Source organism: Camellia sinensis, mitochondrion, assembly GCF_055761805.1.
Source record: "Camellia sinensis mitochondrion, complete genome".
Taxonomy (NCBI): domain Eukaryota; kingdom Viridiplantae; phylum Streptophyta; class Magnoliopsida; order Ericales; family Theaceae; genus Camellia; species Camellia sinensis.
Window position 1 is genome coordinate 314,085 of NC_043914.1, and position 17,137 is coordinate 331,221.

Here is a 17,137-nt window from a genome sequence, read left to right on the forward strand (position 1 = left end):
GCAACGGGCGAAAGCCGTTGCGCGTTAGCGCATCCGTATTTCTTGCTCCATAAAGCTATTTCAAATCGAAAGAAGGGGATAGAATACGATTATTCTTCATTCAAAGGATATTCCTGAGTCAATTAGTTAGAAAGTGGGCTGGTTGAAAGCTTTAGCTAAGCTCAATAGTAAACCAACTTAGAAGACAGCACTTTATTATATTATGCATCCACTAAGGTTGATTCCGCTGAAAGAATCCCATCTTTTCTCGCTAAAATTAGAGTTAGAGCAGCAGCTGCTGTTCTTGCTTAGCTTAGGCTAGACTTTTTCTTTTTAAATCCTCCTGACCTTGTTCTTCCTTACCCTTTACCTGCGGTACCCTTGCTTACTTATCGGTCCCGTAATCCACTATCTGATTCAAAACTACAGCCCTAAGCTCAGTCTCAGTTCAGGGAGCTTATTAGAAATGGGTCTTTCAGTCTTAGCTCCAGCGGCTTCAGGAAGGACTGGAAGCGTGACAAGAGCCAATCCCTCTTCGGGAGACTTAGTTGATGCCTATTCTTCTTCAATGGAAAGTCAGTGCTACGTAGCCCATGGGTACTACTTCTTTACAACATCTGTCTCGATTTCCAGCATCTCGCTTTACACTGGTACCTACTCGCGGGCAGCAGTTATATCTGCTGAGCCATCCAATAAAAAGTGAACCAGAGCTTCTATGACATCAGCTGCGAATCTATCTGGCTAGATCCTCGAAAATAGGCAAAAACCCGGTGTTTCGTAGGGCTTTTTACGCCGTTTCGTCACTACGGGATTTGATGGGGTTGAGGGTGCGAATAATGATATTCTTCATACAAAAGAAAGAAAGAAGGAATGCACGCCCTTCCTCGTCCACTTGGTGGGGTGAGTAAACTGAGTCTACTTCTTATATCAGTAGACTTCGTTCCACCGGTTCTTCAGTCTTGTTACGATTCACCGAAGAAGTCTAGGCTTTAGTGCCTCTTCTCCGGTCTCACTCGCGTCACACTTGATTCTTCTTCTTTATCAGAGGAGGACTGCTATTATAACACTGGGACTGACTTTATATTCTAAAGAGTACTAACAGGGTATAGGTACTTTTTTTAATAGCTTGAGACGAGTACAATGAGGATCAGAACCGGACAACCCCCTTTAGTCAAGCCCAGTTGAAATGCCAGTCAGGAAGGCTCTTGGAAGGTTAGGAAGGACAGGGAACCTCCCTTCCCTTTGCTTTCAATCTGTCTTGTGCCACTCCAGCTTTCACTCAAGCCATTCTTTGAACTTACTTAATAAGGAAATACCTTCCTCCGAGCGAGAAAACGATTGGCAACAGCAAGACTGAGTTAGAATAGTCTTTTTTTATTAATTACGTAGTTTTTGCTGCCCAACAGACTTTCCTGTGCAACACCATAGCCGTCTCGTAGGCACCATTTTCTTCAAGTCCGGAGACTCGAGCTTTGATAGGAAGTGGACAAAGTCCACCTAGGCCGCCTAGGCTCGTTGGAGTGAACAACTCTCCAGATCTATTTTCAACTGCCAGATCGGTTATATTTACGATTTTTGAATCCGAAGATTGGTTGGTGAAGGGAACAAGTACTTCCCCAGGAGAAGTCGAGTGAAAGGCACTCTGGTCAGGAAGGTTTTCAACCCTCAACGGGGCTAGGGGATGAGGTTACTGAACACTTCCAATATGAAAGTCAGTGACGGAGTGCTTCCCTCGTGCTCCTCCAAGTGACTGACCATCACTTTAGACTCGTGAGCTCGCAGGGCTCATAGGATGGGATCGAAGAGGAAAGCCTTTCTCTTCATTTCATTGACGGGTTGGAGAAATGTTCACGACCTAAGTCAGTGAAAGCAAACAAACGGGTAATAGGCTGCCAAAAGCACCCAGAAGGCTAAGTTCATTTTTTCGATATATCTCTCTCGAGATGTGGGTTTACTAGTATTCTGGTTGACTTTCCTCTTCATCTATCTCATTCGCTGAGATAGGGTTCATTCAAAGAGAGCGCGACCCCCTACTCAACAATGATAACCTAGATATGCAATCCGAACTACTGCCAATAAAGAGAAGGGTGGTGGGTATAGAAAGAAAGGATGGTACAATAGGCCCGGGAAGAACTGAAATATTGGGAAGGGCTTCTAAAAGGTCGAGAGGAGGAGGGATTTTGAATCTTGCTTATTGACTTCATTTCCGGTACCGGGGGTGGGAATAGATGCCTTATCTCTGCTCGTGGGAGCTTGGGCAGATCATTGGTTTTGAGGAGTTGAATATGGAGCAAATGAGCCTTCATTCGCAGGCAGAAGATGGGGTCTCGGGTCACTCAGGTGGAGTGGAAGAGAGCTCATTCCCCAGAGGGAGGGGGCTCACTGTATTATATTATAGACTTCATTTCTGAATGCATGCTTGGGTCCGGGGCGATTCAAATGCTTGGTTGATGGCTCCTAGCCGGCTTGCTTCCAAGACATGGAGATGAGGATGGAAGGTCAGATGGCTCGGCATCAGAGGAAAGAGATTCTTATAGTTCCGTTCCGTCAGGGTCGGAAAAGAGGAGGTTCATTTGCTCCACTTCCATATAGCTGACGGCCCATCCAACTCTCCCTCTAAGCGGGCATCCGGAAGTCTACTTTTTCCATTTGGCCCATATGGAAACGGGTAGGATTTGGGTCGGGGGCAAGGGTCGAGAGCTTGGGATTCGATACCAAGAGATAGAGTAGAGGGTGGCAGGTTATCCCCCTGCTTGGGGTTCAGGGATAGCCGGAGAAAGCTTGGATGGCATTCCTTTCTATATAGACTGGATTTCAAGCGATGGTGGATTCGGAGTGGAGCCGGTCGAGGGAACAAAAGCAGGACTGAGAGTCCATTGCCTTGAATCGAGAGGAGAGGAACGAAATCAAGGGCTTTCCATAGCTGGGCTCACCCGCCTTTGTAGCTCCCACTGGAGGGTTCAGAGAGGCATTTGATCTAGGAGCCTCTTCGCTGGTACTTCCTTTCGAGGGTCATATGCAGCTACAGCAGGTTCTGGTGCTTCTGAGCCCGGAGTGCATTGCCTTGAGGCAGAGGGATGGTTGAGATAAGCTTCACTCGTTAGTTGATAGCTTCGATCCAGTGAGTGAAGGTTGAGGGAGAAAGATCTGCTTTGCCAGAAGATGGAGATATGGTCCCAAGCATTTTTATCTGGATATGGACTTGAAGAGCGAGAAGTTGCAGCTCTTTCATTCGTTCCTGATGCCATTGACTCCCTCCCTTCCCTTTGCTTTCAATCTGTCTTGTGCCACTCCAGCCATTCTTTGAACTTACTTAATAGGGGCGACCCTCACTCTTTCTCTCGCTTCCTAAAAGCTCACTCCTTTTGGTGTTGCTCCACGATCTGAAAGTGACGGAGATAAACTAGAGTTACAACTTTCTTATTATCGGCCTCTCTTAAGCCTTTAAACGAGAGTTTGGATATACTCGTGTCCTCCCTTTCCCTTCCCTATCCGGCAGTCGGTACTCGAGGGCTAGGCTCCTGCTGTTAGGTCTGGGGCAAAGGTTTGACCTATACTAAGGCTAGCTATCTTAGCTTTCTCTGGCAAGAACTAAGAGTGGACCGCGGATGCAATCCATATGATCAACTTTGATTCAATATTCGAAAAAGCTATATTAGCTTCTTAGTAGCAATCGGCTACCTTTGACTGAAACTATCATTTCGGGCACTACTACTCGCTACTCAATCCTAACGCAGGCAACTCCTTCTTTAGCTGTCTCATCAAACGCTATTAGCGTAGGTAGTATATCTCATTGAAAAGGAAGTTCTCACTCTTACTTAGGGGCTCCTAGTCTCAGTCAATCAAGATTAGACATCAACGAATCAATAATCCAAACTATCATAACAGTAAAAACTAGCATTCTTATTGAGACTAGAACTCATAGCGGGGTGTTTTGGAAAACACCCGGCGCCTAATGGGACTTTTCTCTAAAGTCTTGTTATGCGTCAATGGTAGATTGACTAAGGGTCATTGTCTTGCGGTATACGCGATGAGTAGAGAGATCATATCGATCTATCGGAAGTCAGGACCGCTCTTCACCGGGCAATACTTGAAGCAGGTAGCTTCAGTGGTATGTCGGTGGTGATAAGTCCTACAATCCTGATATGAAGATATTTGTGTCTCTCACCCGGTCCGGAATACCTCGCATGATTCCCCCCTATTATAGGAAAATATTAAGAAAGGGGTCGGATCCATTGGTAATCAAGATAATATTAAGTATTTTAACATTATCAAGAATTATTTTGGTGGCACCGAAAGGTGGTCTTAGGATTAATCCGAAGACAATCCATATACCAAACTTTAAGATTACCAGGGAGTGTCAGGGCATTTGTGAGATGTTTCTCCTCATGTCTGTTGAGCTCTTGCGACGGTATGTACCTACCTATAGTCGTATTCCTTTGAAATTGGGATACTACTTTAGGCCTTTGTTTTCTTCTGGTCCGAATACCTTTAGGGACCCTCGTAAGGAGGTGTCACTAAAAGATATTACGGATAAAGACAGACGATTATTAACTAACTACCATACTCTTCCCTTGGATGCCGTGGCTATCCTTGAAAGATTGGGTGCAGAAAATATCCTGTCTATTGGTTCCATGTGGTTCTCGAGCCGTATCGTCTGGGTGACGAATGGTTACGATAATCCTATTGAAGCCACAGATGAAGGCTTTGGTGATTTTGCTGAGTTTGTAGAGTCCCTCCTAGAGCCTGTAGTGACTCTGTGGTGGCCACGTCTCATAACTCGGGCAGAAGTAGGCCGGCTTGGTCGTAAACTAGAGGGAAGTGGTAAGGTTAGGGTGTTTGCTATTGCAAATCCGATCTTGCAGACGCTATTAAGGCCTCTGCATGATTGGTTAATGTCGATTCTTGGTACTCTGGAAACAGATGGTACTTTTAATCAACATCGCCCTCTCCATCGTCTTGCAGGTCATAAGGACTTATTGTCCTTTGATTTACGGGCGGCTACTGATCTTCTTCCAGTAGACAATACGGTATCGCTGTTTACAGCGTTATTTGGTCATGAGTTTACTCAGACCTGGCATTTCTTAATGTCTGGTGTAGGTTTTCGATCACCTGATCGATTAACCCCTCGTCTCTATGGCCGTGTCTATAAGTTTACAAGAGGTCAACCTCTAGGTTATTACTCTTCTTGGCCTGCATTCACTCTAACACATCATATGTTCGTGTGGATGGCGGCCGAAGCCGTATATCCGGGGCGTCGATTCACTCAGTATTCTATCCTAGGTGACGATATTGTTATCGCCGACCTTAGGGTAGCTATGGAGTATAAGCAGATACTTGAAAGGGCTATGGGTATTATCTCCTTGGAGAAATCCCTTATCTCTTTCAGCGGTGCCTGTGAATTTGCCAAACGCTTTATAATTAATAATCATTTGGATAGTAGGATGGACGTTAGTCCACTATCTATCCCGTTGATTAAATCGTGTTGTGGCTTCTCAGCGCCGTTCGTCTTTAAGACGTTAGGTTGTTCCATTAGGAACTCTTTTCGTCTTAAGGGCGGGGGATACTATGTCTATTCCAGAGTTAGAGAAGATGCAACTAAGGTTGTTTTCAAATCAAAACGATGGATAAGGCATTGGTTATCAATGCATTCTCCAAGTGGCATTAAACCACTTCCAGTCGTGTTGTGGCTGGCTTTCCCTGAAAGGGGAGTGCTGTCACCGACGGAATATGGGTTAATGAGGTTCTTTGTTCTAGAACGAGTCAGACCGCGGGATATTGATGAAGAATCAATATCTCGGGCTCGACTGTTCTGGAGCAGAGATCATGATAATCTCTTTGAACCACACTTGTTGTCGTTCATGAGACTTCATTTAACCTATTTAAAGTGGTATGCCGAATGCTGGATTGATTTCGATAAACCTCTAGAGTCTCTTCTGACTCCACCCATGGCACCAGTACGCTTAAAACGTATCTCTGATGAGAGTGAAGTTAAGAGGTATGGATTAGTGGGATTATCTGCGAGCTGCACCGAAAGTAATGGTGCTAACTCAGGGGAATGGGATATCAGCTGACGTACCTTATGTGCGTCTGTTCCAGTGGAAAAGAACTCTAAAGACTTGATCTTTGGCTTTCTCCCTCCTAACCTTAAGCAAGTTGGGAGCGCTACCATTAATAAGACTAGAACTCATATGGAAGAAGATTTATGGTGTGCATCCAGTAGGAATTGAACCCACAAATTATCCTCTTGTATAGGTTGTGCGCTTTAACCATTCAGCCATGGATGCAAAGAGACTCAGCGAGTGAACTAGGTTTTGGTATTCCTTCTCGAGCTTCTATTTCTTCCGTTAAAGGAGATTCGAGAAAAGATGGAATAGGAAGACGTGTTTCCAGAACGAACAAGATACGGGTTGAGAAGGGGGAGTTAGCAAAGTTAGACAAGATTGGAATGGGCATAGGAACATGTATTGATGTACCAGATCGGCTAATGCTCCCAGGTTGATGCGATGTATTCCACCAGTTGACTGAAGACTTTATTATTGGTATATCGATCGGTCCAGCACGGATTGAAATAGGAGCCGGTTCGACAGGAAGCTTTTGAAAACGCAGTGCACCCAGGTAAATAAGGAACGAGATGAATACAGAGGTTAAACGAGCATCCCACACCCAAAAGGTGCCCCACATAGGTCTTCCCCGAAACCCCCCAGTAACTAAGGTAAACAACGTAGAAAATGCACCCATTTCTGTACCGGTTCCGGAAGAGCGAAGAAAAAGGGGATGTTTTGTTAATAGGAACAAGAAAGTGTTTATAGCCGTAGCGATATAAACAAGAATACTCATCCGAGCCGCAGGAACATGTACATACGGAATACGAGAATTTCCACCTTGTTGAAGATCTAGTGGTGCTACCCGAAGACTTAAATGAATAGCCATCGCTGTTAAGAACAACCGAGATCCAATGAGAATTTGCGCGTAGCTTCTGGTCTTTGACATCAAAAAAGAAGGTTGTAATAACGAAACGGACATGTGAGAATTTGGTCCTAGCTAGTGGAACAAGAAAGACATGGATCTATATTCAATACGCAATCAAAGGATTTCCCCCCCCCAAAAAAAATCGAAGAATTCTCCTTGCTTTGTTTTCGCTCCGCTCGTGCGTGGCACTCCTTGCTCGCGGAGCGGCATACCGAAAAAAGAAAGGTTTTGTTTTGGAAGAAAAAAAGTAGATTCCCTTTTGTGACCAAGAGCCCATCCTTGATCCAAGCCGAGTTTTGCATTCCTTAGCTTGGTGCAAAAGGCTTCTCGCGGGTCCCCTTTTTCAAGCCCATCTCGAATACGGTGCGGTAGGGTACTCGTGACCCTGCTGGTGGCTGCCACTGCCTCACACTTAAATGCCGCCAGCTCTGCCTTCCTACTTATACTTAAGGCATCCGCGACCTGGTTGGTCCGTCCAAGCTTATACTCTAGCACCATATCAATCAAACTTGGCAAGTTTGTCTTGCTTGCCATCGTCCCTGTTTTGGCGTGAGTTTCTTCTGGGGCAGGAAGTCACTCGTCGCCACATTATCCGTCTTGACCACGAATCGTGACCCGCCTCCACGTTCTCAAGTAGTGCACTATTGCTGTCATCTCCTTTTCTTGGACCGCGCCTCTCGGTCTCATTGAGCTTTCGGCTCTCATATGCGATAGGCTTACCTTATTGTACTAGCACACCGCCTATGGCATAGTCTGATGCATCCGTGTTTACTTCAAATGGCTTAGTGTGATCTGGCAACTGCAATACGGGGTCATCCATCACTGCCTGCTTTAGGTCCTCAAAAGCTCTTTGACACTCTTCCGATCAGTGCAGTGCCATGATCGGTCCGTACGTCCTTCTTTAGGAGATTTTTGAGTCGAGCAGCCCCCTTCGAGTAACTTACGATGAATCTTCGGTAATAGTTCACGAGCCCTAAAAACGATCTTAGCTTACTCACCTTGGTAGGTGCTTGCCACTCCTCGATGGCTCTGATGCCCATCCAATGCCCTAGGAATAGGATTTCCGTCTGTCCAAAGGAGCATTTATCTTTCTTTACATAGAGGTGATTCTTCCTTAATGCCTTAAAAAAGGTCCGGAGGTGGCTAACGTGGTCGTTTAACGAATGGCTATAGCCCACGATCAAAGTATACCACCAGTCGTCTAAGTACGGGTGGAATAGCTCATTATAGAGGGTGCAGAACGTGGCAGGGGCATTGGTGAGTCCAAAAGGCATAACCAAATCATCAAACGCCCTTTATTAGTAAGGTTGCTTGCTTGTCACACAGGTCGTCTTTGGCTCGTCTCCTTCCGCGATACGCACTTGATAGTAGCCCGACCGTAGATCCAACTTCGAGAAGTATCTCGCGCTTATTGATTAGGGCGAAGAAGTCTGCAATCAAAGTGGATACTTGTTCTTGATGGTTAGGTTACCTTGTTGAGCGCCCTATAATCAATGCACAAGGCTCCCGCTTCTTCTGGAATAAAACAGGGGCTCCTCAACCCTTTCCCCAGCAAGATAGGGAAAAACTGCCTTGGAGGCTGGAATATAAATAGGCCTCAATGAGTTCCTGAAATTCTTTCCTGAGCTCAACCAAGCCCCTTAACTAATAGATGCTAGTTGGGGGGGCCATCTGCCCAGCCCCAGTCTAAGTAAGTTAAGGGGCTTTGGCTCCAGGCTCCAACTCGATCTTGTGGTAGACTGCCCTCCTAGGGGGTACTTGGCAACTCACTCGTGGGGCATGATATCCCAAAATTCTTCAAGTACTTGCTGCACTTCCTGAGAAAGAAAGTCGTCTTGGTATTGGATCCGCTCTTCTGTTAGCATGAACATGAATTATATTCTATTCGTCTTCTTTATTCTTAAGAGAAACCCCCCACCCGAACCATTCTTAAGACCGCCAAGCCCTCTCGAATGAGTTCTACTATAGAAGCTTTCAACGTACACCCGGGGACAAATCTTTCACTCACTGAGAAGTGAAAACCTGTGACTAGATCGTCCTGAAGACGGATGCGACGGGAAGAAGTGGCATTTGGAAGTGTTGCTGACTTAACATTTAGGTTTCGGCATAACAAAGCTTGCACTGTCTTTTCGCACTTAGGCGCACAGCGTGCCATTGGTAATGATTCTACTACGGTGCCACAAATTCGCAAGCTGATCCTAAGTAATCGTTGTTGTTCATTGGATTCCGGAGGAACTACTTCGTTAGGATTGGGGAATTGCTGCGATTCTTCCTGAATAGCCTGGATTCTCCCGTCGAGAGTCACTTTGAAAGTCTTACCTAAACTCTTCCGACTGAATATGATAAAGCCTATAAAACAACGAGCTACTATCATTTCTTCATTATAGATTGAGATCTTCTTCGAACTTGATGCACAAATAGATAGAATAGCAGCAAATAGCATCTTTCTAGCCTGCATATTCGTGGAACTCAATCTCATTTAGAAAGCTTATCTCTATCTTTCAGCAACTGAACGGGAAGTGGTTTAGGAAAGGACTTTAGAATCGGATGCGCTCGCCCAGCGAGAAAGGCCCTGACCCTGCCAACCAAGTAAAAATAAAAAAGAAAGAAGAGAACGAAAGGGGAAGAGAACTTCGTATTTTGGTAACTCTCTAGGAGTCATGTTTAACCTTGAATGCTATTAATAGATTCTACAGCAATAGTCCCTCGGACTCGGAAAGTAATAACGAAAATGGCTGACCCAATAGCAGATTCCGCAGCTGCCACCGTTGGAACCAATGAAGCAAATGATTGGCCCATCATATCATCCGAAGAAACGGAAAATACCAAAAAGTTCGAATTCACAGCTAATAACATTGATTCAATTGGCATTGACATAATAGGAATATTTCGTCTATTAAGGAGGATTCCCCGAATACCTGAAATAGAGATGATCATAGAAAATGTGAAATATTTGATAGGATCCGTTTCGGGAACGTAGAATGTAAGAGAAATTCAAATGTTATAACTCCCTCCTTAAAGGAATTCTAGAAAGAGTCTATCTTTCAGAAAAGAGTCTATCTTTCAGAGAGGCATTTTGGGATTGGAGAAATTGGATTCTATTTTCTAAAGCTTTCGCTTCATTCAAAATATGGTTTCGGCGTACGAGATCTAGTTGGGCCTTCTTTCTTAAATTGATAAAGCCCTGGAAATGCTTTGCTTGGGTAGTTTTTACCTCAGTATAGAAAGGAGAGTTTTCTCTGTCTATACTGAGACTCAACAGAACCTCCGCGAGAGCGGGATGGTTAAATTCTTTTTTCTCCAGATAGACATGAATTATGTAATCGAGGTCAATGGGATCAATAAAGAATTGTGGATCCTCTCGCCCATAAAAAAGGATTTGATATAATACGGAAATTTTTTCTCGAGTCGACACACACATCTCCGTATTAAGGAAGTCTCGAACCATGACCTCGTATTGACTAGGGGAAAGACTTTGGGTTTGTAGGCCCTGTCGTACAAATTCCACCCATTCCGGGTCCTGGTTTGGTTGATTAAGATAGTGATTAAGAAGGGACATCTCACATGGGAGAATACCAAAGATGGTCTTTTGAAAAAAGACCATCTTTAGGTTGTGATAAAGGAGAGAGCTTACGCGAAAACAAATAAAGAATAAGAAAAGCAATTGAAAGCAAAAAACAATCTGTTGAAAACGTTTATTAAAGAGATAGATAAAATAGAGTCTTTCCCCCAGATGAAAAGGAAAGAAAAACTTCCTACCAATATAGAAAGTAAAGAGGAAAAGGCATGACCAGAAGAATTGTGTGAAATAAGTGAATTTATCCAGTTGAGGCATTCTTGATTGAGAAAAAATGATTCCCTCCAGACAGCTTAACTCCGTCAAGCCTGTACGAGTAGTGAAGAACTATATAGAACTTTTGTTGGTTGTTGACCAACGGAAAGCATGGAAAAAAAGAAAAAGGGAGGTGGAGAAGGCCCGGAAAGCCCCCACTTTATTGATGGGGGATCAAATGGGAGAAAGAAAGACGCACAAAGAAGGGCGCTAGCGCCCGCCCAGATCAAGGGCGGTCTCTTTTAGAAACAAAAGAGTCAAAGTATTCGCTACGGTGGCCCACCCTTTCTAGACTTTCGAAGATAGCATTGAGACTTTTCAATGAATAGTCTCCGCCCTTCTTTGTCTTTATAAATTGAGCCCCGGTTGCAAGCCAGTTCCCGTTTTGATCAAGCTCCTCCATTTTTAATAGTATCTTTCTTTTGATTTCAAAAATGGAGTAAGCTTGATCAAAAAGGGTATTAGAAGGAGGAAGCTCCCCTTTGTACTTGCAAATCAAACTCAAATAGATTCGGGAAAGGCTTTCCCCCCCAATCCGCGGCTCAATAGGATCGTAGCCATCCTGGGGAGCGGGGAAGGGAACTTCCGCCAGTTCTTGCACCGGAGCCTGCGGCGGCTGGACTGGTTGGAGCCCCTCCGCAGGGTTAGGGTGGTTCATCGCGTCTGCAGCCGCTTGGGCGGCCGCCCCCAGAAAGGGTTGTACCGCGGCGAATAAATCTTCCATGTTTATCTCGTAATCATTCGATTCCGCCCCTACTTCAATTAAGGCTAGCTCCTACTCCTCCTACTTCTTTCTCCTTCATCGTCGTTGGTCCTTCTTTCACTAATGATCTCACCATTTTCTAGTAGTTCGCGCGAACGCGCGAGGGACTATCCTTTCTATGTCAATCTATGTCAATTTCCTTTTGGAACTTTCGGCGGAAGGAGAGCGTTAGCTACCCTGCTTTCTATTATGATATTAAGAAAGCAAGTTCAATCAAAGAAGAAATAGAGGCAGCTGAAGAGGGAAAATACCTTTGAAGAAGGGCCCGTGCGCTTGTAGTTTGAAAGGGCTTCCACAAATAGGGATTCGTCTTTCACTGAGAACCTTATTTAGATTTAGCGGCTGCTGTCGTACGCTTTAGATAAAGGGATTCTCCAATAGAAGATTCTCCCCCAGATGCTTTTCCAGTAGGTCTTACCTTCTAAGCTGCCTAGCTGCCTCCATTCCGTCAATCTTCGTTCAAAAGTGAGCTATCGAGAACAGCTAGCTACAGAATCATTCGTATCCCAATTGGTTGGGGGATTTTGTCCGGTCTTTTGCTAAGATTCATTCCTGTCTTTGTTGATATAGGTAATCTTCCTTTCGTTGCCCATTCCATTTGAATGGACTTTTGTTGGCGTCTTCAAACCGACTTTCATGGTGAGACACGGCGGATGTACTTCTTCTTGACCTCCAATCGAGTCTTTGGCCTTATCTTCATCAGAAGGCTTTCCCACAGACGGAACAAACAGACAGAACAAAAGAAAGGCACTTCTTTCCCTTAGCTTCGCTCCCGCTTTCAGGCAGTCTTTGGGCAATCCTTGAATCCGGAATATTCACATATCATATATATATAATATAAGATCGGCGGATGTCTGTCTTTAAGTGAACGATCTCGAGTCGAAAAAGCAGCGTCCAAAGAGACCAATATGTGAGGGAAGGCTCAATGCTCGTCCGTTGCTTGTGTCAAGCTTCTCTGGTTAAGAGATCAACAATCGACCGATGTTGAACCATGCGAAACCAATGGCGTACTAAGGCTGAACACCGTTCATCAGATTTAAGTTCCTTCGAGCTGTTCAAGTCAAACCCAGCCCCTTAGTAAGGTAAGCATAAAAGCCTAGCAACTTACGGATGAACACAGCTATCCTACTAGCTAGGGTTGACACTGCTGTTTAGTGTGTCAAACGTTGTTTCCGGGAGCAGAGGCAGAAGTAAAATCGGCTCAAGGTCTCTTTCCTATAACCGCTAGCAGCCTCCGTGGATGGGTTCATTCCCGGGCTTTGCTTTAATGCTTTCCTTTCAAAAGGCATTCGAAAGCTTACTAGTTGAAAACTTCAACCTATGAATGGGACCGAAGAAAGAAAGGAGAAAGAAAGGCTATTGTTGTGGCTACATAAGAGTCATAGCTGAATTCCGCGAGATCAAGGTTTGCCGCTAAGAGGACGGGTCCATAAAGGAGGTGAGAGTCCACTCGCTTTACTAATCTATAGGGAAGGGGGCCTATGAGGCAGTGACCGACCGCGAGATCAAGGTTGCTCTTTTGCCGCTAAGAAGAAGTAGGGATGCCATAAGAGGGTTCGCCCGAAGGATTTTGATACTTTTAGGCCCTGTCCCTATATATAATATTAGGCCATCCGCAAACCAAAGGTTTTTGTTGGAAGCCGGTTCTCGCACCATCGAAGGCAAGGTTTTTATTCCAGCTTAATCGTAATTCAAGTCTGAAAGGAAGCCCCTGATCCAACTTCAAGGAACTTCAAGGAATGGGTCAAATTGGGAAGCTCAGGAACGGGATTTTGGTATTTTAGACTTTAATAGAATGAAGAGCGTGCAGACTCTAGACCTATAAAGTATGATTAGTCCGATAGTGCCATAGCACATAGCCTACAAGGAACGGTTTTTCCTACATCTCCCGTTTCACCATTTGGATCTATTGATCCATTTCCATCTCCCACTCCAGCGCCCGGGAACGAACCAGTGGAATCCCATGGCACTCATTGAAACCGGGAAGCTTAAAAGGCGAATAACGGAATTCAACTAAGCAAGTACGGTGGCAAGACCTCTTAGCCATGACCCAGGAACTGCTATTTAATCTACTGCGGGAATGAAGACAGCGAAGCAACTACAGATAGTAGTAGAGCCCAATGGTCTAAGTTGCTCGGTGCGCCCTTATGTATATGTATCAATTAGTAGGCTCTGTGCTCGTAGCCCAGCTATCCTGGGAATAACCTTTTTTTTATTCCTTACCAAGCAAGAGACCAGCAGGAGCTAACATGAGGGAAGAAGGCTTTCCATAACAAATAGGCCTTCCCCGCCTGACTGTCTTTCCTCTTTATTCCCATTTCTATTCTTTCTTCAATACTGGTCCCAAGTCAATCTAGGTGATCATTACGAATTGAATCGATCAAGTAGAGTTCATAATTGCATAAAAGCGAAGCATAGCTATAGCTTTGGAGGGATCAAAATAGGGAATTGCCTATACAGGCTTCAATACCTTCTTTGTTAGGTTGCAGCTTTTCTTGGTTCTACCTAGTAGCTAGCTGGTTGGGGAAGGGGGCACGTTCTGCTACCGGTCATGGCCTTTGGACCAATAGGAGGATGTCCGCACACCGCTCAAAAGCCTTTCTAAGAAGGTTTGATGTAAGTTTAGAGAAAATGCTTTCTTGCTCTTTCTCGGTCGATCTTCGGCTTGTCAATTCTTGTACTCACTCGTACGTCAAAAAACAGATTTGCGTAATAAGGCCCTTTCCAAGGGTCTGTCTCTAAAGATAGGTGAATCTATTCCCGCGGGCAAGGAAAAGCCCTTCAATAGCCATAAGCCCTTAGCAAGAAAGTAGCTCGTGGAGAAGAACTCAAGGGTTTATTAGAGCAAAATAGCGTTGATTTAGCTCGTTTCTATCGATTAGTAATTTATTAGTTTAGCGGCTTACGAGCCAACCAGGATGTATGCTCAAATGCCTTTCACAAGGGCTGAAGTTAGCTTGGGGTAGGGGCTACTAGTGATGGTGCTGCTGCTGGGCAAGCTGGTTCTTGTAAGGTTGGTTGGGCCGATAGACGGAGATATACGTTGTTGCCGATCCTGCCCATTTCGAGGAAGAAACCTCCGCGCTAAGGGATATGGGGAGAATGAACCAGAAGATATAGTTGCATGCCCGGCTAATACGGTTAGATAGACTAGCTGCCCCCGTTCCAACTATGGGACTGAATCTGGACATTGAGAATGGGTCGACCTATAGAGACTGTCATCCTATCCGGATTGATTGACCGGCCCTCCCACCGGCTATCGAACTCAACCCGGGCATCCCTCCCTTCCCTTTCTTTAGTACATCTTCCCACCCTTGCTGAAATGGATTGCCTTCAAGCCTCTTTCTTTGATTAAGAGGGAGAGTTTGCTAAATCAGATCTGGAAACCTCGACTCTCGTCCTATGTAGGGTATCACATTCAAAGGCTCAACAAGTAAAACTGTCATATCAGCAAAGATAGGTCAACCAAGCAAGAGAGCATAACGAGATAAAAGTATGGAGGCTTTCCAACAGTAAAGTAGTAAAGTAAGATAATGGGCTTGTTCCCAGCTATTCAATCTAAGCAGACAAAGAGCTGACGAGTCAACGGCGGGAAAGCCCTTTCTTTTCTGGTAGACCTTTCATACACGCCTACTTTAGAAGTAACTTCCGGTGCCAATACCGTTGGCTTCAAATCGATCTTTTAGCAATCCACTCCATCTTTGGCAGAGGTAACCAGGTCAACCAGCTGGAGTTTCTGTCCATTCAAAGTACAATCACCACCTCTTCCTGTAACGAAGGTGCCTTCATTTTCTATTCCAGTAGGGCTGCTTGAAGTCTTAGATTCTGCTTTTTCGGGTGGTTGTTCCTAGGCCGGGACCCCGATAGCGAGTTTGATTAAACTATTGGGAGGGATGACGCTCAAGGGGTCAAACGAAAGAAGTTGATAAAGGAAAATGGCAATTTACTCGATATTCGTTCCATCTTCTAGGGCTGACTTGGGATTGAATCCAAAACCAAAGGAATTGGAGGAATCGAAGCAACCCGCTAAATCCCAAAAAGGGAGAAAGTCACTCGCATTGCCAAAGTAAACTCCAGTTGGAAAGCCAGGATTCGAAGCAGTTCCAACACCAGCTTTGGGTCAACAAGACAAGCCAAGACCCGTACGCCGGGTTGTTGTCTCAGATTCATTCTGCAGATGCGGGATGGGAACTCGAATGCTAGGAGTTCAGACTGAAGTAAGCAGGGATAAGAACTAAGCCGGTATAAGTAGATTGCCTCCCGGTGTGTCAAGATCCCCCTTTTTTCTATTTAGAAGGCCCATGTGTAACTAAACTATTCATTGATTTCTCCCTAATCCAAGGAGTGCGTGCGTGTCTTCCTAAGCAAGTATGGTTCCTTTTGTAAAAAATACCCTTATTGCGGTCTCTTTCCTAGTATACGGAAGACTGAGGATATCAAGTCTGGTCCACCGACTAAGAGTGAGTGAAGTCATGGGATGTTATCTCCTTTCCTCGGCTTCGATTGATAGGTTAGTAGTAAGTATTATTATATGATTGCAGTGCTCTTGGGTCGTCTCCCGAATGCTGGTCTTTCCTCCTTCCCGCTGCCATTCCTGATCTTGATGTGATTTCTAGCCTTTCCTCTTTCTCTGTCTGAAGGGATTTCGATCTCCTTCTTTCCGCTCATCTCAGTCTCTGGGAATAATGTATATCTGGTTAGTTTCCATTATTAAGTGTAACAGGCCCAAAAGCAGTGGTTTTAGTCCCTGATTGAGAGTAGGCAATGCTTTTCTCTGTTTTAATCCGATTCTTGGTATTAGTCCCTGATTCTAAATGCAAGTCTCTTGTATTTCTCCCTTAGTAAGCAACTCATCAGTCTCTAAGTCGGGTATAGCCTTAAAATATATAGAGGTCATCACTCTCCCTGCGAGAATCAAGTAAGCGTGCCCTGCTTTACCGAGTGAGGAGAGAGTGGATCCCTGGTTTAAGAAGGGTGGAATCACCTATAGTGACTCGGGCTAGTTATGCCCTGTAAGCTATTCCCTCAGTCTATATAATATAGCTATGTATATATTCTTCTTCCTATTTCAATGAGTCCAATCCGATTCCGATGATTGGAGTGAAAGCGTACCCCTTCCCTCTTTGAAGAAAGATTGAATGCCAGTCTCTTGGCGGGTAAAGGACCATGTGTAAATGAGAGGTTTAGTCAGTTCTCTTTCCTCGTTTCATGTGGACTGCTTTAAGCGTCTTATTCTCCCGAATGCTAGTCTCGAGGGACTGAGTAAGCATCTAAGTCCTATGAGGGAAGCGAAGGCAATGTGCCTATTGAGAAAGAGAGGATTTCTATTTGTCTTATTTTGTTGGTTGATAAGTTTGCCGATCTATCTCTGCAAATTCCCTGAGTGAGCCTCCTCTAAAGAAGAAAGAAGTCAAGGTTCTTTCCTTGAAGGTTGTATGTAGTGCTGTCATCAAATTGCGAGTTACTCTGTGCAAAGAGAAAGCAGAACCCAACCCGTGGTTCTCGTACAGTAGTTGGAGTGTGCAAGGATTCGTCAACCCTCGTCAAGCCGTAAAGCCTTGGAGTTAGACTCTTGGAGTGAAACCTTGGAG

General features: G+C 44.8%; 3 protein-coding genes across 3 annotated transcripts; all 3 read right to left on the bottom strand.

The window, feature by feature from the left end:
• Positions 1 to 6,252: 6,252 nt before the first annotated feature.
• ccmC (cytochrome c biogenesis C) lies at positions 6,253 to 7,005 on the bottom strand. The gene has a single exon. The coding sequence runs from the start codon at positions 7,003 to 7,005 to the stop codon at positions 6,253 to 6,255; it is 753 nt and encodes a 250-aa protein (YP_009676238.1).
• A 1,846-nt stretch (positions 7,006 to 8,851) lies between these two features.
• atp4 (ATPase subunit 4) lies at positions 8,852 to 9,430 on the bottom strand. The gene has a single exon. It carries the CDS (start codon positions 9,428 to 9,430, stop codon positions 8,852 to 8,854), a length of 579 nt encoding a protein of 192 aa, YP_009676239.1.
• A 185-nt stretch (positions 9,431 to 9,615) lies between these two features.
• nad4l (NADH dehydrogenase subunit 4l) lies at positions 9,616 to 9,888 on the bottom strand. Its single transcript has one exon. The coding sequence runs from the start codon at positions 9,886 to 9,888 to the stop codon at positions 9,616 to 9,618; it is 273 nt and encodes a 90-aa protein (YP_009676240.1).
• Between the last annotated feature and the right edge of the window lie 7,249 nt (positions 9,889 to 17,137).